At 42.8% G+C, this 27,675-nt stretch overlaps 1 protein-coding gene across 8 annotated transcripts in view; it reads right to left on the reverse strand.

The window, feature by feature from the left end:
- The window catches only part of SULF1 (sulfatase 1), a 99,505-nt gene that overhangs the window by 25,795 nt on the left and 46,035 nt on the right, over positions 1-27,675 (reverse strand). For 7 of the 8 annotated variants that reach the window (XM_083747607.1, XM_083747605.1, XM_083747602.1 and 4 more), the window contains exons 3-11: positions 24,507-24,742; positions 22,020-22,259; positions 14,678-14,829; positions 11,871-12,040; positions 6,590-6,740; positions 4,908-5,083; positions 4,181-4,309; positions 3,860-3,916; positions 2,058-2,187 (exon numbers count right to left, since the gene is read on the reverse strand). In XM_083747607.1, coding sequence (XP_083603733.1) covers positions 2,058-2,187; positions 3,860-3,916; positions 4,181-4,309; positions 4,908-5,083; positions 6,590-6,740; positions 11,871-12,040; positions 14,678-14,829; positions 22,020-22,259; positions 24,507-24,678 — 1,377 coding nt within the window. In that variant the 5' untranslated portion in view covers positions 24,679-24,742. Of the gene's footprint in view, positions 1-2,057; positions 2,188-3,859; positions 3,917-4,180; positions 4,310-4,907; positions 5,084-6,589; positions 6,741-11,870; positions 12,041-14,677; positions 14,830-15,517; positions 15,608-22,019; positions 22,260-24,506; positions 24,743-27,675 lie in introns of those variants that run through there. The other variant, XM_083747606.1, reaches the window with a different exon arrangement.

The following is a 27,675-nucleotide window of genomic DNA, read 5'->3' on the forward strand; positions in this document are numbered from 1 at the left end:
AATTGCTTTTGTAAATGCTACAAGGTTGCTTCAAAAATCAATAATGTCAGCAGTCATGTTTATACGCAGTGTCATAATATGAAATGCTTTTAGCGGATTCTTGGGACTGTCTGTCTGGCTAACCACTTGATACTTCAACCCAGCTTTTACCTGCTGATGTGTTTCAACTGTACTCTATTGCTACCCATAAAAGTGACCTTTACCAGTATATGAATGGATACTTATTTATTTTGGGAGCACAGATTGAGCACCAAACGAGACTCTGCATTAAACGGCACCCTAAACTTCCTTTGAAGTATTAAATGCTCCTGGAGTAAAAGCAGCAATCTTTACAAAACTCGTGGGTCTCTGAGCAACTTCTGGGACAAATCAACAAAATAGACATGAAATCTGTCATTAACATAAAAGCTGCTTTGAGAAACAGTAAATGCGTTAACAAAAGTGACATAAAACTACTGCTAGCTTTTTCCAAAGCTAATGCCAAACATCTAAGAAAACCCCTTTAGCTGTTCTAAGGGTGGACTCAGGCAATCCTCCTCTTTAGACCACACAGTGATACTTTCCATAGCTTGGAATTCACATAAAACTGAAAAGGACTGGCATACATTTGATTTCTATAGCCTTCTATGTAGCAACGACATACCATGGGCTCCTCTGGAGCTGGGTGAGAGGAGGGCCTTGTCCAGTTGATTATAGAGAATGGAACCCATCTAATCTAACATCCTGTCTCCAGCATCAGCTTAACAGATATCTCCAGAATATTCACAAGCTGAGCCTAAAGGCAGCACCAGTGTTGCATCTGGCAGTGCCCTTGACACCATCCCAAGTTTCCCCTCCTTTCTCCCTGTGGCAGCAGCTGGGATGTGACAGTTTGGGTCTTTTTACTATCAGCACCTCAGCAGCGGTAACGGTAGCAGAAAGGTGTAGCAGCAGCAAATGCAGCAATCTAGACAGCCAGTGCTACTGTTGGCACCTAACACTGAAAAGAATTCCTCCCACAATCTCTGAGGAGCTGATGTAGAGTTGCTTTGGGTGGATGCTAGCCAGGTCAAAAGCCACCCAGTGTCTGGCACTGAGAGAAGCCTCAGGCCCAGGAAGCTTTAGGTAGCAGCCTGTTTGCTGACAGGCCCTCTTGAGGGCTCAGGCCATTGGCAACTGCCCATTGGTACCAACTTCTGGTGCCAGATCAACATGAAGACACCAGTCCTCTCCCACTTGTTTTAACTGTTTGGCAGAGGAACGGACTACCTCAGAAGATGGTTGTCAGGGAACTGCCATTGGCACAGAGGCGAGAGATAGAGGGGGAATTGTGTTACAGGGAGCCTCTGAAAATCTTGCGAAGCAGTTCCTCTTCCGGTGAGGAGGAAAGCCCCACCTCCAGTGGAGAAGAGGTGCAAGAACCAGAGGATGCTAGAAAGAGCCTGAGCATGCCGGAGAGGAGGGAAGCACACCCCTGCCTTCGCCCATCATGCGCAGTAGCTTGAGGTGCAGGGAGGGGCAGAAAAGGCTGGGGGTGATGAAACTTTATGTTGGGGGAGGTACAAGAACAGACCACTCCCGGATTCTGCTAGCGATTGAGCCAGACATTAACTTATGACGCTTTGCACTATAAATAGTTTGCATCAAAATAAAGCCTGTAAAATACAGGTCGGAGTCCTGCCTGGTTACTCTCGAGCAACCACATCAGCATCTGACAATGGTGGACTCTCCTTCACTGGAGGTTTTTAAACAGAGGTTGGATGGCCATCTGTCTGGGGTTCTTTAGCTCTGATTCCTGCACTGGACTAGATAACTCTTTGAAGTCCCTTCCAACGCTACAATATTTTCAATATGATTTGCTTCCCAGGATCTAGTGTCTAAGAGGCCAGAACCTGGAAGTTTCATTTGACTTGTATGGAGAGGAAGAACCGTATGTGCACTGTCTTGAGCTCCTTGGGAGAGAGGTAGGATATAAAAGTAATTTCAAAAAATTAATAAATTGCGTGCTCACCTAATCTCTCAAGAAGGCACACGCAGTAGAGACATAATGAAAAACGGAGGGCTAGTCTCTTGCTTACCTGACCAGGCTGCTGACAAGCTGTTTGGTATCTTGCTTGCTGACACAGCTCCTTTACTCTCTCATATTTGGGCAAGTGATTCGATTGCTGGGCATTTTTGCTCGCTTCTTCCTTCTTGCGCAGAAATTTACTTTTTTTATAAAAGAAAAGAAAAGAAGCAGCACTCTAAGGCATTTATAAGTAGCACACATGAATAAATTGCTTACAGGTATCCTGAAGATCAAGCAATATAGAAAATGTCGTGAAATTAATAAGGCAAGCTTTCCCTGTAGCAGTAGCAAATAACAAAAAGCCAAGAAAAAGCCAATGTCGTACCTTCCCAGATATTGTTGTACTGCGACTCCCACCAGCCCCACCCAGCATGGGAAATGTTCAGGGATGATGAGAATGGTAGTCCGATAACCTTTGAGAACCATGTGAGGTATGTGCCTTGAGATGAATGATGCTCATCAGGCCCAGGGTAAAAACCTGGAAATGGCTTTCATCTGTATCTTTGGGGATTTCTCTGTTTCAGCCAAAGTTATCCCCTTTCATAAGACCTTCTACTATTAAGATGATGTGTGGAAACCCCGGGCAAGCCCTTTCCAGATATAACACACCCCAAAAGAATATCAGTAGGGAGGGCAGCACTGAAGATGTCACCCCTGAAATGATGCATGCTCATTAGAACACCTGAGCAGAGTCCCTACACAGCCTGCCATGCACACAAGCCCTTTTCCTGTGAAAGATTCTGCAACCGGGAGATGGGAGATACAGTCATACCTCTGGTTAAAGACGCTTCAGCTTGAACGTTTTCAGGTTGTGTCCCGCGGCGACCCGGAAGTAACGGAACGGGTTACTTCCGGGTTTCATTGCTCACGCATGTGCAGACACTCAAAATGACATCACGCTCATGTGCAGAAGCTGCAAATTGCGACCCGTGCACATGCGCCAATGCAGGTTGCGTTCTGCTCGGGTTGCAAACGGGGCTCTGGAACGGATCCCGTTCACAACCAGAGGTACCACTGTACTTGCACAGTTGAAACTCCCTTCTTCAGACTCCTCCCCAACCCCACACTCACTGTGGGAATGGAAAAGTGAAGGGGATGCAAAGAGTTCAGGAAGCAGGACCACACTCTGGCCATGACAGAACTAAGGGGAGGGTGCCTGACCAGAGTTAAGGTGCCTTCATGCATTCTAATAAACGTGCATAGGTCAAGGGCTGCAGCTTATTGCTCCCATGTATGTATTAATGTCCAAAAAGGAACAATGCACACGCATGCATGTGCGCACGTGTGCACACACACACACTCTGCAGATGCTCCTCTCCCTATTCCCAAGAAGAGCAGGCTGCTTAAGGCAACTCATCAGTGAGAGGGAGGTTCTCTGGATGTGCTCAGATACACAACTGTCTTTATTACTGCTTCATATTATTTCGGGGTTGACCTCAGGCATAAAAAATGCCAAGTCTCAACATCTGACACATGAAACCATAAGTCAGAGGCTGTTGCTGCAGGACTATGGATCTTGCAAAGACCTCTTGGCATTGGACAAACAGCTAAGAGCAGCAATTAACAGACAAGCTGAAGGAAAGAAAAACAATGGGATCTGGAAAATTGCTGGATGAAGCTGCTTTGAGGTAAGGAATGAGCTTCATAGACTGCAGTGTCAATGGGAGCAAGCAAATGGGCCAAGCTACCAGAAAGAAGGAAGTTAGATCTGTGCATTTGCATGTAGCATTTATTGCTTTGCTGCCCATTAAAAAAAAGTGCAGTTGCCCACCAGGAAGATTTTCCCAGAAGTCTCTCAGCCCCAATAATTACCCTCTTTCCACTAGGAATGTATCACGCCAAACTTTGGTTTTCTTGTTTGTTCGAAACCTGAAATCAAAATAATAATATTTACTGTTGGCCTCTATGACTATGTTTGTCTAGGCAATTAAAGGTGAACTATTTATTTTCCCTCCAAACCAACTAGCTGCCCACATGTTCCCACAGTTTTAGAAATGTGTTCTTTAAAATAGTTTTAAGCTGGGAAAGCAGGGGCCGACTCCACTAGTTTTACCACAGTTCGTTTTCTATCTGCTTACTGATTTACTCAGGCATTCGCTACCAGACAGCCTTCAAGAAAGAGCTTTAACTCACCTGTTTCCTGCTTTTTCAAGGTCCAGCAGTTTTAGAATAGATTTGCCATCCATATCGGGAGGCGTGTCAAGTCCTGCAATATCCAAAACTGTTGGAGCAAGGTCAATATTCAGTACTAACTGAGATATTCTGCAAAATTACAAGAAAAGGTCAGAGTTATATTAGGCATATTGGAAGCAACATTTCACATCCTTGTAGAATTTGAATGGCAATTACTTCCAGTGTAGTACTTTGATGTCAAACTATATATAATAGTAGTGAAATCTAAAAGTTCCACTTCCAGAACTGTGCAATTAGCAGGAACATGGTAATGCTGTATCAAGACATTTTTTAATATGAGTCTAAGTTAAGCAGTGATATGAAGCAGACATTCTTCTCTTGCCAGTAGACTCATCACAAAATCTATATTTATGTAGCCTGCTACGCCACCATGAGTACAATATATCTTCACATGACCCTAATAACTCTTTAGCAGCAAGCCACTAAAGAAGAACTGCACAGGGCTATAATAAAACAATGAAGGAACTCCATTATTACTTTAGCAAGTGCTTTCCCCCCCTCTATATAATATGTGTAAAGGGGAGGGGGTAGGTTTGATCTTCATAGCCAATGCTTTGCAATAATCTTGATGAAATAAAAACCAGCCACTTAAGAATGACAATCAAATGTGCTTACAAATATTTTACATTAGGTACAACAGCTGTGCTGCAGACATAGGAGAACGTACACTGATCCCGGCTCTACACTTGGACCACGAATAAAGAAAGGGACGCGGATGTCAAAGTCATATGGCATTGACTTCCCTTTGACCAGTCCAAACTGCCCAATATGGTAACCATGGTCAGCAGTGTAAATAATGTAGGTATTCTCCAGTTCTCCAGTCTCCACTAGCATGTGATATAACTGAAACAGAATAAATAGAAAAGTAAATATGGAAAAAAATGTTAAGTCAAATATATCACACACACAGCAGGCATATACAAGCGAATATATGCAAACGATCTTATACGGTTGCATTTCGGTGTTGAACCAAAAACACCAAGTCAGCAACTTTTCATATTGTAGTTTATTAGGGTTTTTGAGAGAGCTTGTGGGTTTCACACAATATATGTCCACTGCAAATATCCTCTACAGTGAGTGACCGCTATTGGTTGTAACCGTATCTGTCTCAATAGCAGAGGATGGACAAAGGCAGTTGTAAATCATTTGCTACTGAAAAGTCTTCCTCTCGTGTGGTTATGGAGACACATGGATATGTTTTAGACCATTATTCCTTCTAAGAACACCCAATATCCTCTACTCTAGATGAGAGGTAGCTCAACAAGGCCTCAAGTGAAGATCTTTCCCAGACCTTCCATTAGAGAATTCCTATCCACGAAGAGGCAGTGGAGGACAGTGGTGCCTGGCGTTCTCTGGTCCATGGGGTCACGAAGAGTCGGACACGACTAAACGACTAAACAACAGCAAACAACAACATCCACGAAGATGCCAGGGAACCTTCTACCTGCCTACCATGTGCTGTACCAAACAGAGAGAGCAACATTATAGTGAGCGTTTCACAGAAATGGTGCCTGCAGAATGAATTGCTCCAGAAGATTCAAGCCAGTGGGTTGGATTTATGGACGCATCTGCCAATAGATATAGCTCCTCTGGATCCAAACGAATGAGCTCAAACACATGGTATATATCTTTATATTCTCTCCATTTGCTAAATCCAATTCAGTCTTTTCCTATCAAAAATGGAATTACTTTTTGCCACATTTAACAATAGAAAAGGACTTCTTATGGCAGTCATGCATGGTTATAGATGTGCAATTCAGATATTTGTCCAAGGAACTCTAAGGCAAGTAATATCTATATCCAAAGCAGCCATCTCACCATTCCAGAGGAGTAAATCTCCTTTTGAGAAAAGGTCATTGACAAGTTAAGAAAATAACCTACAGAACACAAATTAAAATGCAGCCTAACTCTGCCAAACTGCTGAAAGATTTCCTGGATACGGTTGCTTCTTCAGAATTTATGTTATAAATAGTACCACATCATTCTATGCCATTTCCCCTCGTACAAAGAGCTGCAGAATTCTGGGCAGACATCTCCTTTATGATAAGAAAGACCTATCTCTTCCTCACCCCCTTTTTCCCTCCCCCTTTCAACAGAGAAGTATGATCCGGGGAAAGAAAGAGGGGGAAGTGCCTCTTTGGGGTTAGCACCAATGTGGGAAATACTGTATTCTGGGACAGGGATTCATTATCCTGCTAACTTCTCCTTCTTCTTTCTCCTTTGGCGATCACTCGTAGCCAAGTAAGATTGCCTTCCATGAACACAATATTACTAAGGGGCTCATGACAGCAGCAGGATTAAAGAGAGTGGATGGCTAAAAAATTGTTTTCAGGATTTTCATTTGCTCACCCTTTCCATGGAGTCATCAACTGACAGCAAAGTTTGAAGTCGTTTGCGCTGCAAGGTATTTGTGAATTCCATGTGGATAGGAAGCATGGGACCTGTATATTGCATGATCCAATGCTTATCCATATTTGGTGCATAGTTGTAACTGGGAGTTCTAAAAAAAAGAGAGAGAGATGATAGTTTAGAAGCTTCCAAAAGTTCATTTCTCTTGTTAATACCTGCACCCTTTGCCCGTAAGTTGCCTGATTTGATATGATTTGCATGCTTAGCATAACAGGATCTTTGAAAAAAATGCGATAAAAGAAAATACATTTTCATAAATCAAGAGGTAAGATTAAGCAATAGCAGCTAAGCAAATCCAGATATATACACTGCAGATCTGGGATCTGACCCAGTTACAACTCCAGTATTCTATGCATTAACTCTGAGATGTTTTCTGAAGCCCTTCGTCACAATAAGCAAGTGTCTGGGAAAGAATACCCAGATCACACAAATTTTCATTTTCTTTTAACATGATTAGAAGATGGTGTCATATCCTATAACATACATAATTGTGCTCCTCACATCTATGCGACTATTGTTCCTGTTTTTTTCCTTCTGCAGAGAAAAAATGTAGTCCAATGCTGAGTAACATTGAATGTGCTTACATTCCAACATGACACAGTCTTTTTGAACAGAAAGGTTTTGCTTGTACACCACCACCATTTCCTTTACATAGGAAATGTAGATTTTGTCACTTCCCTGTAGTATCTTTACCTGCTTTGCTCCTACAACATATTTATTTATTCATTTCTACATTAAATCTGAGGCAGGAGAGGCCCCAGATCGAAATGATCTTGAATCTTGGAAAAACAGAGGCCTTGGGGTGGGTGGTTCTTGCGGTGGGAGACAGATCAACTGCCCAGTGACGGAGCTTCATGCTCTGGCACTGGGGGACAGAGAGCAGGCAGGGTGGGCCTGGCGCACACCCTGGGGGCATGGAGCGCATCCTGGGGGCATGGCATGCCACCTGCGGGGAAGGGGTGCCCAGCGCAGGCAGATGGGGCAGCTGCAATGGCACCCTGCTGGGATTGCACACTCCTCTTCCTCCACCAGTGCAACTGCCTATGCTGGATGTGATTGTACTCTCTGTGAAGGAGCTGCTACCCAGGGTCCAGGCTCCATCTGTGATCTAAAAAGAAGTGTTTGCACATGCAGAAAGCAAGCCAGATTCTTGACTATGACATTACTCTTATAATTGCTTTCCCAACCTTTAATAAACACATCTGCTCCCTTCATTAAGCCTTCTATGTTTATAATCCAGAGAAATACTTTAGATACATTGAAAGTTCCGCATAAAAAGAAAAAGAATGGAAGTTCTGCATGAGCTCAGCAGGATGTTGTCCTTATTTTTCACCGAAGAGCAAACCCACACAACACTGTTGCATCCCAGATTTCAAAAGCAGTTTGCCATGCAGCATGGGGAGGTTGAGGGAGACACTGTAGCTCAGACACCCACAAAGCTTAATGGGGCATCTGGAGCTAGTAATGGATTTCAACACGCCCCTCTAGAGATCAAATTGACCTAATCAGGATGTCACTGACCTGGGACACATGCATAGGATCATACCCAGCATCAAGCTAAAAATCATTAGCACCTGAAGCTGGTTTGTAAGTTATCTGTTCAGTGCAATCCTGTGCATTTCTACTTAGAAGCAAGTTCCACTCAGATCCATCGGTAGTATAGGATTGAAGTCTAAATGAAGTGATTCTAAACTGGGATGCATTTCCCATAAACAACCTACTAGGGCTAAAATGTACACTTGATTGTCCAAACATCACATTCCACTTTCTATTAGCAGCTTTGAGAAATGATTCATTCTAGATTAAGAAGCACTCCTAGCCTAGTGTCATGAGTGAAAACACCCTAAGAAAAGTCTCTTAGGATCAGAAATACAGCCAACGGTATGATTTCACAGCGTTTCCAGAAACATCAAGGGACCAAAACTGAAAGTGATTAGTCCAAGAGGTTTCCATTACAGCAAGCACACATTTAAATATTCCACAAGAGGCAAAAGACACAATAAGTTTCTCTCCGTGATTAAGCCCTGTCAAATAATGTTAAACTAGATGTAAGAATCTGCTTCAGACCAAATAGCTTAACCAATACAGCACACTGGAATCAGCAGTGATTCTCCAGAGACACATATGCAGAGGCTTCTCTCAACACAAATACATGTTCCGTTTAAGAGGGAAACAGAATAATTAGCAAGTACCTGCTGTATCGTGGATCTAAGGGTGATCCCCAAGGGAAGAAAGAGCAACAACAGTCACATTCCTTTTTAGACTTACTCACTTGATTTAGGCACTTATGACACCATTACACACCCACACCCACACCCACACATCCCCTTTCAAACAATTTCAAGGTATATTTCCCTAGCCAATGGCAAATTCTCAAAATAGACTGTAGGCCTTGATCTTGCCTTCTGCAGACAATTTAAGAATGGGATTCTATGCTGAAATCCACTTGTTCTGGCAGAGCCCCACTGACTTAATCAGAGCTGTGCCAACAAAAACTTCACTTAGGATTACAGCCAGAACATACATTACATTGAATAACAATTCTTCGGTGGTTTTTCCTATTGCTTTGCCTCATACTTGTTCTTACAGTTTAATGTATGTTGCATGTTTTCACTTGGTTGCCTTTGAAAAATCACCTACACCTCACATAACTAGATGTACTTGCACGTTATACACACTGATAAAATCTTTGTGAAGCTTTTTTTATAGTCTAAATACACATAAAACTAAATATTTCTCATACATAACATTCCTAACACGGCAACCTCCTAACATGGAGAATGCATACAATTTTTTTGAATCTCCCTACCCACCCTCAAAAAAGGAGACCAGTGTCACTTGAGGAGCTAAAGTTTACATTCAATCCGCACACCTAAATATGAGAAGGAGCAGATCAAGCACCTTCAGTGAGATCTTTAAAGGAGAAAATGGCAGTCACTTCTTGAAGAAGAGACACAAAAAGTGTTGTTGTTGTTTACACTGCTATGTTGATACCTGGTAGGTATGTATTGTTTCCAAGAGAAATAATTTATGTTTGCTATGACTTGCAATAATGGCATGCCCTCAGGCAGCACCAGAGCCCTGCTCTGTGGTGCGAGCCTCCTAATCCCTCACCGTTTTGACATTCCCATAATGTCCCAACATCACAAAAGTTAAGCACAAGTTTCTTCGCTTGAAAGAAAGAAGAAGTCCAATTTGGCTCAGCATTCAGGACAAAACACGTTTCCAGAGCTGCCAGACACAAACCGCCTTAAAACACAAGGCTCAGTGGAAACCAAGTATCTGTAACGCTGCTAAGCCTATAATCAGAAGTGTCCCTCTGTGTTATTCTGCTTTCTCCTGCTCACATTCCTCTCTCTTTTCTTTTGCAGCACTACAGTTATGAGTGTGCCATGTTTAATGCTCACAGTGTCTTGCTTCAGGTCACTGTAGGAAACTTGCTTCTAACCACAGGTTAAACTCTGGTTTGCATTCACCTCCAGGATAAACCTACGCATGCAGTAAGATGAGTGCGCAGAATTCTGAAGCGATAAAGTGAACTGTACCACTTCAAACTACATGAGTGCACAATTCTTAAATCTTTTTTTTTTTTAAAGGAGCTTCCTACAAAGTGGAAAAACCCCTCTAACATCAAAGAGAAATTATCAACCTGCTCTCTTGTTGTGCCAGTTTCCACTGGCAGGGAGATTTCAAAACGTAATTAGCATTTTAAAAAGTGATTCACAGCTACAACCTAAAACTATACAATCCATTCTTCCACCTCAGGTGGTACCACTATTGAATGTTGACAGCAGATCGGATGGTGCCTAGCAGCAAATGCTTGCTCATTCTTGCTAAAATCAGTTGTCACACATTAAAATGTACAGTAGGATTAAATGCCAAAGGGTAACTTCTGTTGAACACCATACTGGAAGCTTAAAAGCCTCTGATATCACCCCCTTAAATACATGCAGAAAGTCCTATGTTCTTCAATTCCTGGCATCTTCAGTTAAAAAGCTCGGGTGGGAGACGTTTCCCTGAGACCCTGGATAGCAGCTTCTGCTAGTCAGATTAGACAGCCCTGGCCTAGATGGACAAATAAACAGCCCTGGTATAAAGGCAGCATCCTATGTCCCTAAGAAAGAACATACAATAATAATCAGATGCACAGGGAAGGGGAAGCCTTCCTGCTCTGCACCTGTGACACCAAGGTCACAGAAACTTTTATCAGGCTGGGAAAGGAATCTGGACACTAGTTTCCAGCCAGATGATAACATATCGGCCACTGTCTTCTGAGCTGTAAAGCAATGCACAAACATGCAGACTCCCACGAGCTGCAGCATGTGAAATGGCCGTCTGTACAATTGCATGGTGCCTTGGGGGCAGACTCACACTATCCATTTGAAGCATATTCAATGCACGCTGATAAAGCACATGACTTCCTTCACAGAATCCTGGGAACCATAGCCCCAGCCCCCTTAACAAACTACAGTTCCCGGGAAACCATGAGTTTTAAGTATGCTTTAAATATATACTGTGGATCTGCATGTGCATTTAACCTAGAGACAAAAAGCACCCACCATTCATTTAAACATCTATAATCCTATACAGTGGTGCCTTGGTTCTTGAACTTAATCCATTCCTGGAGTTCGTTCAACTCCTGAAACCGTTCGAAAACCAAGGCGCTGCTTCCGATTGGCTGAAGGAGCTTCTTGCACTTAATCAGAAGCCGCGGAAGATGTTTGGCTTCTCGAAAACGTTCGCAAACCGGTACACTTATTTCAGAGTTTGCGGCATTCCGGAGCCGGTTTGTTCAACGACTAAGCCATTCGGGAACCAAGGTACTAGTGTACACATATTCTTAGATTATAAGATTATTATAATAGAGTGCAATGGTGCTTACTCCAGAAGCGTGAGTAAGTTAGCAGCCCATCTGCAGCCCATCTATCTGACGGACCAGGGCAGAAAAACAGGAAGAGAACCTGCAAAATAGCAGAAACATTTGGTACATATCACTCTACACAGAAGCCTCCAAGGTTCTCCTATAGTCACCAAAGAGGCAGAAACCTCCAACAGACACAACCTCTGCAAAGAAAATCATGAGCTGTCATCCTGACATCTAGCGGCATGATTAAGAAAAAGCCCCCCTGATTCAGTCTAAACAGCAATGTCATGTTTTATGCAGGGGCATTTAAGCAGCAGTCAAATCATCAGCATAGTCATGGTGCAATGTTTAACTTACATGTGCTGGGAAGCATTTGGATAGAGCTCAGAGAACTGTGGCGCAGAGTCTTCAGGGCCATGAGGAGCTGCGTGACTGATCACCATCATTATAGGTCTATGGGGATACATCCTCTTAGACGTTTTGAAATAATTAATGCTGTCATTAGTGATCAAATCTGTGAAATAGTCCTGAAACAAACATTCAACACAAAAACAAGAATTGCCAAATGCATCGCTTATACCAGACCATATCACAGTGCTTCATTCTGCTAGGGTGAGCTATGAAACAAACGCAATTTCTCTCAGGCTCCAGTTTCAAAAGCTGGGCTAAGGACGCAGACACAATTCCCAAAGATCAGAATTACAATTCCGTTCCAAAGTCAAGTCTGTGCCCAGATGAACAGCTGTGTTCTGGGAAGGATTAACAAACAGGATAGCAAGGGAGAATGGAGGCAAAAGGTGTCAAGGCAAAGCAAGAACAGAGGAAAGGGTGGCTTAAGACAGTAGATTCAGAGATGAGGAAGGAACTGAACACAGGTCTTTCTGACCCAACCGCAATACAATGATTCGGTACTGCAATAATGCACAAACGGAATACACTTTGTCTATTTTATATACAATTTTTTTTTAAGGTTATTACTTGCCCTTTTCAAAATGGCCTAGTTCAGATGTAGCCATAGTTTAGTGTGACAAGAACAAGTCACAGTGACTCATACACTCCCCCTTCCTTTGGTGCAGCTGCAAGGAGTTTCCCATTTACCATAGCTTAGTTTGTCCAAACTGACATACAGTGATTGTTAGGCACAGCTGTTTAAACAAATGCTAGCCATAGTCAGAGTAGACTCATTGAAGTAAATGAACGTGACTAACTTAAGATTCACTTCATTTCAATGGACTTACTCTGAGTTGGACTAGCATTGGACACAACCCATAGCTAACAAGTCTGCTGATCTGCATAACAAGCTGTGTTTAATGGGAAAGAGAAAATGCCTCTTTCCAGCCAGAAACCCGGTCAGATGGGCGGTGTATTATTATTATTATTATTATTATTATTATTATTATTATTATTATTGACAACTGCACCACAGAAAGGAATTGGGGAAGTGCATGAGACCAAGGCTTGCAGAATATTGCTCTCAACACAATAAACAGTGATTTTGTGGAACTGCCCAAATGCAACCACTGGCTGAAAGCTGTCACTGAAAATGGCAAACCACGCTATGGCAACATAATGAGTTTATGAAAGTGAGATCTGAACCAGGAATATCCACCTAGATCAGGCTTCCTCAACCTCGGCCCTCCAGATGTTTTGAAACTACAATTCCCATCATCCCTGACCACTGGTCCTGCTAGCTAGGGATCATGGGAGTTGTAGGCCAAAAACATCTGGGGGGCCGAGTTTGAGGAAGCCTGACCTAGATCATAGCTCAGATTCACAAGTCATGCTATCTGTGTTCTTGTTACAATAAGAATCATCCTGCTCATTTCTTAAGAGCTGTTGAAGTTCTCCTCCAATTGCCTTCTCTGGCAGAAGAGCATTATTTGGCCACAGGAGATGGCTCTTTCAGTATTGACACCTTGACTTTAGAATGCCCTCTTAGAGAGGCTTGCCTGGCACCCACATTGCAATCATTTTGGTGCAAGGTTAAAACATTATAATTCATACTGCCATTTAACATTGTCTAAGCCATCTCATACATAATGGTTTTAATTGCTTATTTGTTTACTTACTTATACACACACACACACACACACACACACACACACACACAGTGTTTCCATGCTGCCCTAGAATCAGAATCAGACGAAGAGCAAATTATAAAATATTTTAAATAACTTTTAAAATGTGCATGAACACATCTAACCATCAGTGAGTCTTCTTTTTAAATTAATTGCATAGTTTAGAGCAGCAGTGCAGCTGCTATTGTCAAAGTAACCCCTTGCCAACCCCCAACCAACAACACCCCTAGCTTAATGGAGAACCAAGGTAGTAAAGTGAAAATCTGCAAGAAAGAGGAATGAACAAAAAATGTAAAGACGAAAACTCAATAATTAAGCCACCTGCCAACTCTAAGCATTCCATTTTTGGCCCAACGAATGGGTGTGAGCTCCAGAGAAGAGTTCCAAGACAATGTGTGCAGCTTCAAACACTTCCAGGCACGACTAATCAATAAAACAATGTGGATACAAATTCCTGAACAGCTGCAAAAGCAAACTCTGAAAGGAGGCCGAGTGCATTTTGCACAACACTGTTGGGGCAACCTGAACAGCTGTGATAAGTTTTACATCACGAAGAACCTACAAATTAACTGACCCCACGGAACTCCCCAAATAACTCCTATAAGTTCAAAATATGGTTGAGGAGTGGCGATACAGGATTTAAAGGGGAAATTCACTGAAAGTATTCTATCCCGATTTCCAGGTAACTTCTTCTCCCACCTAAAGCTCAACCAGCTTTTTGAGTTCAAGGGTGTTTTAAAAATACAATAATATCCTTAAAGTATTTAATAAATGCATGTACTTCTTTTCTATAGAAAAAACTCTGAAGAGTATCAGAGAACACAAATCCTAATTAAATCACATTTAAGTTGAGGGGGGTGGGATCTATTACAAATTCACAGCAGCGCTAAATGGGCTTTTCCATTCTGTGAACGAAGTTACATTTCAAAGGAGTTCTAACCCTACAGATCAGAACACAAGATTTAAGGCCATGGGTGGGCAAAAAACGAGAGATCTTGAACATAACATTAATTCTTCTAGCATGATGAAAAAAAGGGGAGTTTTAAAGATAACACCTAATACTATGGAAACATGTCTGTGCAATACCTTTGCATAATCAAAGCCGTGCTTCTCTTTGAGGCCATTGCGGCAAATAGTATAGTTATAGAAACGAGAGTTCTTGATTAATCCAACCCACTCTCGCCAGCCAGGAGGAATGTAGCTGCCATTGTATTCATTGAGGTATTTCCCGAAAAAAGCTGTGAAAAGAGAAAGAGGAAATGTAGGTTTGGTGGCACTCCTGGGTACAGATCCTTGGTCTGGGTCACACCCAAAATTCATGGATAAATAGACATTTGTATTTATTCATTTATTTTTCAAAGCAGTTTACAAACAGAAGTACAGTAGAAATACCAGGAAGTGCAGTAGATTGTCAGAATACGTTGATTAATTTACAGCAAACAATTGTTGTTTTTTCAAAGCCCACAGTTTAGACACAGCTAGAAACCATAGGTTTGAAGTATTTTATCTTTAACTACACCTTTGTTAATTTAAGTAAGTGATGGGGAACCTCAGGCCCAGGGACCAAATGGGACCCTTCAGGCCTCTCTATTTATTTTATATTTCTTTATTACATTTTTATACCACCTTTATCTTCCAAGGATCTCAAGGTGGTACACATGGTTCTCTTCCTCCCCATTTCATCCTCACACACATTCACTTCATCAAAACTGGCACTCTTTGAAAAACGTTTGGGCACGCCTGGGCTGAGGGATGGTGCCCGGCCCAAGGTCACCCAGTGAGCTTGATGGTGGAGTGGAGATTTGAATCCACACCTCCCAGGTCCTAGTCCAACACTCTAACCATTACGCCACACTGCGTCTCTACTTGGCACCCAAAATAATCCCCTCTCTTTAGGCCTCAATCCTTAGTAGCCCTACTTTGTACCTTCCTTGTGTGCCTGCCTGGAATATATCATTGAATTCTGACAATGCTTCTTGCTTGCCTAGATGGAGGACAGAGATGATTACATGAGTCTACGTAGAAACTACCCCACTGTACAAAAGTAAAAATAATGTTCATTGCTCCGCCCACTTTTGCCTCTAGCTCCGCCCACCACAGGCATGTGGCCTTCGGTAGATTGCCCTTCCGGATGAAAAAGCTTCTCCACTCCCTATTAACATAATTCATTGTCAGACAGGTAGGTGAGCAGGTGGCCTCAAAACTTAACATTTAGGTAACATGGTCCAGACCTATTAAGGGCACATTTATAGAGCTAACTGGAACTTTCCAAAGTTACTGCTACGGGTTTCCCAGCTCAGAAGTGTTTAAGAGCAGAAAGAGAGTTCAGCTACTACCAGAGTATTGAGACAGGAATTCCTCATAGCGCTGCTCTTCTAAATGACTTTCCATGCGCAGACACAGTGATTCTCAGATTTCATCCACTTCCTGATTTGCCTAAGTGTCTGTAGCTTTAATTACCAGATGGAGGAAAATGAAATAAAACTACCTCGTCTTTTCAAACAGCCATTAATCTGGTGTTAATTCAATGAGCCATATTCTTCTAGAGCTAAGAAAACATGGGGACATTTTCCTTCCAAATAGCAGATACCAGATTAGCCTGGGGAAATCCAGGTTCAAAACTGGAAGATCATAAGAACAGCCTGCTAGATCAGGCCAATGACCCATCTAGTCCAGCATCCTGTTCTCACAGTGGACAACCAGATGCCTGTGAGAAACCAGTGAGCCAAACATGAACACAAGAGCGTTCACCCCTCCCTTCCATCAGAAGCTGTCTCCAATTGTGGAAATAGTGCATAGCCTTCCTGGCTAGCAGCCACTGATAGTCCTCTCCTCCATCCCTACAAAAATTTACCTTATAGCTGAAGATAAAGGAGTGGACCACGTTCACTGCCCTGATGGGACAAAAATACATGCTCCCTTCAGGAGAGGTCGGATTTGTTGTGGACTGAAATCAGGACAAGTGGAGAAAAATGTGATGGGGTTACCAATATAAATAATTTTTTGAACTAAAACAAAATGCCAAGTACTTAATTGTCAGGACAAAACACCTCTCTTCTTTAAATTCCTGATTATTTCTCTAGCCCTTTTGTACTGCACAAACCACTTTGATTTCTTTCTTTATTCTCATCATATCCAGTCCAATAAGAATCTCTTATTCCTACTATACTGCAAGAGTGGCCAGCACTGTGGAGGCTATGCAGCCGAGGAGCAAGCACTGTGGAGGCTTTGCAGCTGCCCTCCCAGGACAGGCATTGGTGCCACATATTGAAACATGGCTGGAGTGGGAGAAAGTGGCAGCCAGGTTGGGGCAGTGTGGAACTGATCCATCCATACGAGGGTGATCTGTAAATATTTTCACAAATAAATAAATGCTGTACACCAAATCAACGATGATGTAAAGACAGCCATCCTTTTACTTAAATGAAAAAGAAAGTCACTTTCCCACTAGATAGCTTAAAAACAGGTAACAATGCACAGGACAGTGTACGAGTGCCTTGTGAGCAATAGGCCTAACCAACATCCTGCATTGGGCTTTGAAATTTTCCACATTTGTAGTATAGTATTCTCTTTTGTTTTTCTTCCTTCTTTTACACTTGGCTCATTAAAACAAACAAAACCCTATCTACATGCTCCAACTGGTTGCAACTGTGAAGCTTTTTTCCTTGCTCATGTCTGAAATCTATTCATGATAGCCACAGGCAACATACATATTTAGAAACAGAAGCAATGAGAATTAGGAAGCCATTTCTGTTTGTATAATTAATAAAATACGAAGTACAGCTGAGTGAATAAAATGTCTCATTAAAAAGTAATACCATTTCAGGGAACATCTTTTCATTATTGTATCTAATGGTGCCCACAGGGATAACAGCAAAGATAAATGTAGATTTTTGCATTTTAATGAGACAGATTTTATCTGCAATACTGGCAGTTTTGCTAACTGTTCCCAGGACACAGTGCCATTGTTTAAGCACATGTAACATACTTTGCCAGCTCAGAATAATGGCAGTCTCTTTGACTATGCCTAATTGAGCTTGTGTAAACAGCAATCCTTCTCAAGGTGAACAATTATTATACTTGATACCCAGACAAATAAGAAGCATTTGGTGACAAATGAGGAATTGGTCAAGGAAGAATTACGCTGCGCTTCCTTAAAGTTGCTCTGCTTACGTTTTCCTAAGCAGCTGATTGAGGAGTCTCAAAGGAAAGCATAAAATAAAATGGCATAGCTCAGTAATATCCTACGTTTAGCAGGGCTGTGCCTATCATTAGGAAGTTACATCAGGTGACAGGGGCCAAGTGGTGATAACTGGTGGTGAGGTGTCTGAGGACAGAGTAGTGTGCCTTGCAGCCTGCACTGTGCTCCCTAAGCTAGCCTGACGTCATGATATGTGGTGGATGACGCTGTTCCGGCACCAATGCTGAAAGACTGAACTGCAAGTTTGGGCAATGCCTGTATCTGGAACTAGGTGGAGGCAGGGTCTACTCTGAGTGGAATTTAGTTGGCTACAATCCTAGAGTTTTTAGACTTTTTTTTTTAGCCGCTAATGGGTCGTGGTTGCTTTTCCACGTAGTATGTTTCAAACGAAAGCTGACTTTCCAATGTCATTCCAGTGTCTGCACACACAAGCCGTCTGTGATAATGTGTCTGATTCCCCAGGAGACCCTTTAATTGCAACACTCCTAAACACCAGCCCGCAGTTCTCATAATTGCTTCAATCACAGGCATACTCCTTTGAAACAAGTGCTTGTGTGTTTCTTTTTTTAAAGTGACTTGTAGAAGCCACTCCATGCCCCCCAAACTCCCCAAGTTTGGCTTGCTCCAGCTATTTGCAGTGTCGTGACACGGGGATTCCTCTCCCCAGGAACTTCCCGACTAATTTCAATGGAGTTCTTGACATAAGACCAGAGAACACAATGGGCTCTGGATCAAAACATGTCCATGGGGACCTGTTGTGGGTTTCCCACAGGATCTGGTTGGCCACCGGGAGAACAGGATGCTGGACTAGGTGAGCCTCTGGCCTGATCCAGCAGGGTTCTTTTTAAGTTCCTATGTTCACAGCAGTGCTCTCCCCTCTTGTGATTCCCAGGTAACGGAGAAAACAGAGCATACCAACGAAACAGAACAAATGCCAACATCCTTCAAGGAAGAGGCATTCAGTACTTGAGAGACTATTTATGCCAAGTGGAGTTTATATAGCATAGCAACTGAATGTAGCTGTTGAGTGTATGTTAAGTTGAATAATGTGAGTTGGGAGGGAAAGAGTATAATAGAGAAAGAGATGCAGAAGGACTGGGCAATGGGGAGGAGTTGGTGCTCGTAGAATATCGGCTAAGAGACTGAGCTACAAGTTTCCGGTTTGACTCCCTCTTCTGCCATGAATTCAGTAGCTGGCCTTAGGCAAGTCACTCTATCTCAGCTGCCCACCTGCAACCCTTCCATGGTTGGGTTTGCTAAGCATTTTGAACTCTTTTAAGTACTATATGATGCTTGAGTAGACTACTACAACTTTGGTCAATACAAGTTGTTTTAGTGTTTCAGTTAAGTAAAAGCAATTATCCATGATCATCTGTGTATATACAGCTGTATGCCTCGTTGAGATGTAGCCAATGGCTACCCTCCAGATGTTGGCAGTGCCATTGGCTGTTCTGGCTGTATGGGCTGATAGGAACACCTATGTCCAGCTACGACTTTCTGGTAAGCTATGGCCATTCCTGGACCAAGATAGCCTTACTACAGTGTTCTATGCTCTATAAATTTTACATCTTGATTACTGTAATAGTACTCTGCATGGAAGATGCATGGAGCATGCAGTTTTGCCAGTTATGGGCCTTTGATGCTGTTTTACACAGTCCCTTGAGACTTCTAATCTATTGGACAGATGATTAGCTGTATTATGTCACTGCTGTTTGGAGCTGATAACCTCGTTCCTGAGATTTTAATAGTATTGCTCTTTCAATAAACAGCTCTGTGACTTTTTCAAAAAATGAAGAACAGCTTAATAATGAAATAACAAATAAAGTAGTCCAACACAATATGGAAGCCACAGGTCCACCCCCTGTGCTTTTAAGTATACAAATATTTTCTCAACAAAAGTTATGGCAAACTAAAATCTAATAGTGTTCTAGTAAGTAGTCCCCTGCATAAGTTGGCCTGCTTCATAAGTTACAATGGGGACAATCTGTTATATTAATATGTAGTTTGTTTGTTTGTTTTATAATGGAAGCAATCTGCTATATTAATAAGTGTTCTTCCACACAGGACATCATATGAAGATCCCATAACACTCAGGCCAGTTTAACCCATACAAGCAAAATGTCTTTCAGCCAAAATAAGACTTTTGCTAATGTGTTTACAATTGGCTTGAGCCACATTGGAGCCGATTTGCAAAGGGCTTCCCACATAGAAGGCATCTGTATGGTATTTTTTCCCCTCAGTGACAGCCATGAAGACAGCATAATGCATGAAACAGATCTCCAGTACAAAGTGAAGTTTTTCTATCATTATAAGTGTTATAAAATAAAAAAGGCTCCATGGAACGTTTGTCAACAGTTATTCAGATCTGCCTTGGAAAAGTATTAAACTCCTTGTCGCAGGTAGGAAAAGCATGGAAGAAGAAGAAGAAGAAGAAGAAGAAGAAGAAGAAGAAGAAGAAGAAGAAGAAGAAGAAGAGGAGGAGGAGGAGGTGGTGTGTGGACAGCTTCATCCCCACCCCCGGCTCAACAATTCACAGAAAATCCACTGGCAAAGTCAGTACAGTGGTACCTCGGGTTAAGTACTTAATTTGTTCTGGAGGTCCATTCTTAACCTGAAACTGTTCTTAACCTGAAGCACCACTTTAGCTAATGGGGCCTCCTGCTACTGCTGTGCCACCGGAGCACGATTTCTGTTCTCATCCTGAAGCAAAATTCTTAACCCAAGGTACTATTTCTGGGTTAGCGGAGTATGTAACCTGTAGCGTATTTAACCTGAAGCATATGTAACCCGAGGTACCACTGTACAGAAGAACCCTTCTTAAACTTTCAAGCTAGGACATTTATTTTCGTCATGATAAAAAACACATAAGGTAGTTACAGTGCGGCTGAGACTTAAACAAGTCAATTTCAGAAAGGGAATCAGACACTGCCGTCCAAAGAAATCTGTTCTGCCTGACCTGTTCACATCGTTCCACTGTTGTTTGTTACTGCCTTAAGAACATAAGAGGTACCTTGAAAGATCAGACCAAAAGGTTGATATAGACTAGTACTTCATTTCCAACAATGATCAGCCATATGCTTTTAAAAGCTTCCAGCAATCCATAAACGCAGCAGTCCTCAGAGGTATCCTGCCCCTGAACACAAACCTTTTTCTGCCTACCATGGCAGGCTGATAGCAGGGATGGGGAACCTCTGGCCCTCTAGATGTAGTTGGACTTCAACGCCCATAAGCCACAGTCAGCATGCCCAATAGTCAGGGATGATGGGAGGTGTAGTTCAACAATATGTGGAGAGCCACGGGTTCTACATCCTTGGTTTAGGGCTCTCTCAAGCACTGCCATCTTCAAATATTGAAAGGGCTGTCACATGCAAGGTGAAGCAAGCTTGCTTTCTCCTGCTCTCGAGGGTAGGACCTGAACCAATGGATTCAAGTTACAAGAAAGAAGATTCTGACTTAAAATCAGGAATAACTTTCTGATGGTTAAGAGCTGTTCAACCGTGAAATGGACTACTTGGAAGGTGGTGGAGAGTCTCCTTCATTGGAGGCTTTTAAGCAGAGGTGGATGACCATCTGTTGTGTATGCTTTAGTTGAGATTCCAGCACTGCAGGGGATTGAACTAGATGACCCTTGAGGTCCCCTGCAACTCTGCAATTCTATGATTCTATTATTTTAACTCAAACTGCTATGCATAGGTTCTCTCTGGTTTCCCATTTAAAGTAAAGGGACCCCTGACCATTAGGTCCAGTCATGGCCGACTCTGGGGTTGCGACGCTCATCTCGCTTTATTGGCCAAGGGAGCCGGCGTACAGCATGTACCCATGTGCCCAGCATGACTAAGCCGCTTCTGGTGAACCAGAGCAGCGCATGGAAACGCAGTTTACCTTCCCGCTGGAGCAGTACCTATTTATCTACTTGCACTTTGACATGCTTTCGAACTGCTAGGTTGGCAGGAGCTGGGACCGAGCAACGGGAGCTCACCCCGTCGTGGGGATTCGAACCGCTGACCTTCTGATCGGCAAGTCCTAGGCTCTCTGGTTTAACCCACAGCGCCACCCGCGTCCCTGATTTCCCATTTAGGCAGCAACAAGACCCAGCTCTTGTTTCAGCAAGGTTGCTGTGACACATGCCTTCCAACGATAACCCTGATGACGTTTTAAAGAACATCTATAAAAAGCAAGGTTATTTTTTAATCAAAGGTTTTAAAGGGCGTATGTGTGGAATCTTACCAGTTCTATACCCGGTGTTGTTCAGATACACTGCAAAGGTACGTGGTTCATGTGTTGCTTGCCAGGAAGGAGAAGAACAATTTTCATTGTTGGTATAAACATTGTGGTTGTGAACATATTTTCCTGTCAACATCGAGGAACGAGATGGACAGCACATTGGGGTTGTGACAAATGCATTGACAAAAGTGGCACCTCCATTTTCCATTATCTTCCTGGTTTTATTCATCACTTGCAAAGAACCTAAAAAAACAAAAGAGAGCTGTATCAGGAGCTATATAGCTTCTTGGATATCAACAAACCCAGTTAGTACTCCTGCAGTGGGTTCACACACGTGGCATTACCTTCAAGGGCCATACAGCCATGTGGATCATTCGTCTATAAATTTGCCAAGTTCTGTTTTCAACTAAATTAAATGTTTTACTTCACCAAAGATATTTGCCGCTACAAGGGTGCAAGCTGTGGTTGAAGAGGAGGTTTGTTCACAGAGGTTAAAGTTTCATTTTATGAAAAGCAAGATTTTAGTCTCCTGGAAGATACACAGAATTGGTTCACGCATTGTGGAAAGCCATAGTTAAAAATAAGCTATGGCTTACTGCGAACAAGCAGCTTATTAATACATACAGTTTTCTTCTCAATCATAACCTCTTTGCTCCTCCCTTTTCCCAGCTGGAAAAGAACATACATCAGGGTTGGCTTAGCTTTGTGAGCAAATCAACACTCATGGTTTGCTTGGAAAGAAGGAAACCATGACTGCTGGTTTGAACTAAGAGTTGTTTCTTCCCCTTGGAGGAAATTGTAGGAGTAGGGTGGCCCCCAGCTCCTCACAACACTGGGACATCACATGAGTGATGTTATCCTCTCCATCGCCCTCGCAAGCTGGCACCTCTGACAGTAGACATCCCTATGCCAGTACTGGCTATACCTATTGGAGGGCAAGGGAATTCTTGCTAAAATAGCAAGATGCAGGTGGCGCTGTGGGTTAAAGCCTCAGCACCTAGGACTTGCCGATCGAAAGGTCGGCGGTTCGAATCCCTGCGGCGGGGTGCGCTCCCGCTGCTCGGTCCCAGCGCCTGCCAACCTAGCAGTTCGAAAGCACCTCCGGGTACAAGTAGATAAATAGGGACCGCTTACCAGCGGGAAGGTAAACGGCGTTTCCGTGTGCGGCTCTGGCTCGCCAGAGCAGCGATGTCACGCTGGCCACGTGACCCGGAAGTGTCTCCGGACAGTGCTGGCCCCTGGCCTCTTGAGTGAGATGGGCGCACAACCCCAGAGTCTGTCAAGACTGGCCCGTACGGGCAGGGGTACCTTTACCTTTACCTTTATGAGAACCTTACCCCCCTCCCATCACCCTCGCAAGCTGGTGCCTCTGATCCTAGGACTTCTTCTTCTTTGGCAATCACTCGTAGCCAAGTAGGGTTGTCTTCCATGAACACAGTCTTAAAAGTGACTCCGTAAGCGACTGTGGAGGCCAGTTCTGCATCCACACGTCCTTCCACAGCAGGGACAGAGGTTTCCAGGCAGGAGTTGATCAAGGTGAGGGTTTGCCAAATGTGCCTTCCTCTTAGCACGTTTCTCCCTTTCATCCTGAGTTTGAGCATCTTCGAAGTTTATGACACTTTTGGTAAAGGCTGTTCTCCAAATGGAGCTCTCGCAGGCCAGTGTTTCTCAATTGTCAGTGTTTATACCACATTTTTTTAGATTTGCCTTGAGAAAGTTTGCCCCAAGTAAGTACAACCTATTCTCCAGAATACTGTAGAAATAAAGTAGCATGCAACTGCATTCCTGAGAGGTCTTCTGTTGCAGCAATAATACGTAACAGGCATAAAAGGGTCAACTTCAGTAATAGCCTGTATAGTATCATTGTCCAGCTTATTATAAAGATGTGCGCAAATTGTACGAAATTAGTAGTGTAAAAGTAATAGAATGTTGAATACACACTATGTATGGATATTGTGCATTATATAGTTTATTCACTAGGTGGCACTTGATATAATCATATTTGGGTGGAGTCAGGGGTTTCCTATGGCTGTTCTCATTGGATAAAATCAGTAACAGTTCTTGCCTACTGTCCTAAGTGGCTTCTCCTCTATGCTTCCATGATACAGTACTTCAAATGCTTAAACGCTGTTGGAAAATGGACCATTATTAGCAAAATTAGCTGCTGTTGACAGGCAGCTTCCTTCTTTTCCAAACATGACTTGCCGCATGCAATAACAGAAAGTGTTTCATTTAATCAGAGGTTGCTGAGTATTAACATATATTGATTCTGCAATGTACCTCTCAACAAAATGGGAATCAATTATCAAATGCAGTGAGAAAATTGATTCCCCTCCCCCATTTGGAGCAGGATTTACAAATCTGTCAAGTAAGTATAATAACGTGCAGGAAAGGCAAATATGTTAAGGATCATTTACAGAGCAGAAAGTGATCTTTAAAAAACAACCAAAGACGACAGTGAAATTATGCAGTAAATTTCAACAGACTTACCCAGCTCCACGTCTTGGTCATCTGTGAGTACAAGGATAATGTTTGGCCTGATATTTTTCCGCTCCTGCTGTACACGTCCTCTGAACCTTGGGGATTTGACAGTAGTACAGTGGCTCCTTAACAGCTCAGTGCCAAGCACAGTCCATATAAATGCAATGCAATAATGATTCATTGTATCTGTCCAATACTGCAGTTAAACCCTCGTGCAAATGCTTCTGTTCCTTAATTTTCAAGCTCTGGATAATGAAAGGGATAAAAAAGGGGGGTGGGGAGAGGAAAGAATGAGAGAGAGAGAGAGAGAGAGAGAGAGAGAGAGAGAAGCAAACCTAGTTTAAAGCTCAGCTTGCATTTGATTAAATATACATAAGACAGAACAGAAAACTGTTCTTATAGCTGGATGTTGCTTTTTGAAAATGATACCGATATTTTTCAATGGCAATGCGCTTGGTTTTCCTTCTCCAAGATTTAGTGCTAGCTGTCTTTTATGGTTTGCTGCACAGCCATCTTCCAGAGATGCTTCTGTTTTCTTTACAGCTCATTATTTTCTTCTATTATTATTATTATTATTCTTCCACTTTACCTTGCTCAGGGCAACCCAAAGTGACTTGGGTTATACTAGATGACACTTGTGGTCCCTTCCAACTCTACAAATCTATTATTCTATGACTTACAACCAAACAACTGATCCAGAAAAAAAGCATTTTGAACCTCTTTAGAAGAAGCCCTCTAAAAGTGGTCTTCAAATCCATAACTTCTTCATTCCCTGTTCAGCAGTATGTCTCTTGTGAAGCATGGCAGATATCCTTTCCTGGGAGCATTGAAAGAGAGACGTCACTTAAATCCATCTCTCCTTATATACAGGGTTTCGGTGAGGACATGCCCTAATGGTTGGAAAGGCCCGGGTTTTCTTCAGAAAATCAGCAAAGCTAATCGGCTTGCTTTCTTCCCTTCAATAAACATTACTACGTTTCTTTCATCTCCTTTCCGTTCAAGAGAGGTCCCGTCCCAAGGCACAGAACAGCAGGCCTGTTTTAGTCCAACTCACCTGCACTTCTGAAGCAGAGATAAAGACATGGCTGCCGGCCGTAATCTCTAACATTATTTGACGCTGCTCTGTTTCTGTTTGCAACTTAACAGAGAGCTCGTATTAAGTGACAGTCCAGATGATCCTACCCAGCACCATGAAAGGCCGTATCCCTGTCCCTCATCAATCAGCAGTGGGACTGAGCACATCATCTATAATGCACGACAACTTGAAGCAAGCGTTTGTCCCCAATTCTCCATTTCCAGATTCGGCTCACTGAGCCTATCAGAACCCCTTTCTCAATGGCTGTCAGTCAAGCAGCCCCACTATTGTAAGCCCTAATGCAACCTCAGGAGGGGTCTCCTTGCTGTGGCAGACTTAAACCCACAACAGAAAATGATTGATGGGCCTTGTGACTAAAAAGGTTAGTCACTTACACTCCAGCATTCTTTGCCCCATTGGCAGAGGCTCCACCAAGCAATGGAAACTCGTGATAATACTAACTGAACATGAAACTTAATTGGCCATATATTTTTATTTTAAAATACAGACAGGGCTTGAAGGCAGAGGAAGTGCAAGGAGGCATCCTCCATGGGAAAGTCTGCTTGGAAAAGAGGCGACACCAGCCTTAATGAGAATGGAACACAACTCATCAGACAATCCGTACTCCCACACCTGAGACTTCATATTTAGGCATGCAACATTAACTAGTAGGGGATAAATCAGCAGAACTAATTAAATGGAAGCATAGCATAGCAGAGAAGGCAAAGGGGGGTGGGGTGGTCCCATCACTCATTTCAAAACACAAAGGAGGGATGCAATTCCTTAGGGAGAAATTTGACACAGACCACCAGCAATAAACGTATATCGTTTAAATGCTGGATTTCTTTCTTTCTTTTCACACCCACTTATTACTTGAAACTTCACAACATATCCTATAAACAGTGTCATGCATCTCACTCCTCGGGAGATAATTGCACCAGGAGAGTGTGAATGTTGTTGTTGTTTTTTAAAAAAGAATGAAACAAAAAAAACCCTCCAAGCATCTGTAAGCAAAGAAATCCGGGCTCCATTGTCTGTGCATAAACATTCCAATCTCTGATTGACATCTCAGCATAAAGGCAGTATGCTGGAGGATTCTGCATGCTAAGTTAAATGCTATCGCCCTGACTACATAACATTCAGATAAGTAGACTGGAAGTCAGTAATTAGTCTGAGCATGCTCTCTCTCCCCTTAAAAATATTTTGGTTTCCAACCATTTGCTCCATCTGGAGTACAGGATTATTGACCATTAAAGTATTTTTTCTGCCTGATAACAGCAATGCCACTTACACATGGTGCAAAAGCTAAACAGAAATTTCTCCTGGGGATCCTCTTTCAAGTGCAGACCTCAGACTCCTCTCACATAAAGTCAAAAGAGGAGCATGTGGGAGTAGGAAAGAGCAAATGTGTAGCATTTCCTGGATCAGATGCACCGCCTAGATAATTTTTCCAAATAGTGTTGTACCCAAACAGACCTAGGTTTTCTACAGCCCGGGGCAAAGTGTGCTCTGGCGAGTCCCCTTGTCTATCAGCAAAGTTCGCCAGGATTTATTTGACGGTTGCAGCAAGCTGGATCTAGCCTGCCTTTTAATTTTCCACAATGCCCCCACAAAACAGCATTGCTCTGAGACATTGTGTGCAATTTAGATGGCAGCTGCCCAGCACTAAATGGACTGCTGGGCTGAAAAATAAATAAATATAGGGCCCCCCAAGCGTGGCGTCAGCCAGTATAAAGCAGGGGTTAGAGTGCTGGAGTAGGACTTGGGAAACCTGGCAAGACCTAGGTTAAAAAACCAATCCTACCATTAAAACCATTGGGTGACCCAATCCCTATACTCTATTCCAATTTACGTTAACACTGTTACGGGAATAAAATGGGATAAGCAAGGTGGCAATCAAGCCACCTTTCTTTCTCTGGAGAAAAGATGGGGAAGAACAGCAGCTCAGTAGAAGAGTATCCACCTTGCATTTAGGAAGTCCCAGGTACACTCCCTAGCATCTCCAGGTAGAGGCGAGAATGTCCCCTGAATGACACCTTGGAAAGCCACTGCAGGTGTGAACAGAGCTAAATGGCCCTTTGGCCTTAAGTTAAGGCAGCCTCC

This window comes from Podarcis gaigeae (assembly GCF_964106915.1).
Source record: "Podarcis gaigeae genome assembly, chromosome: 7".
Classification (NCBI taxonomy): Eukaryota; Metazoa; Chordata; class Lepidosauria; order Squamata; family Lacertidae; genus Podarcis; species Podarcis gaigeae.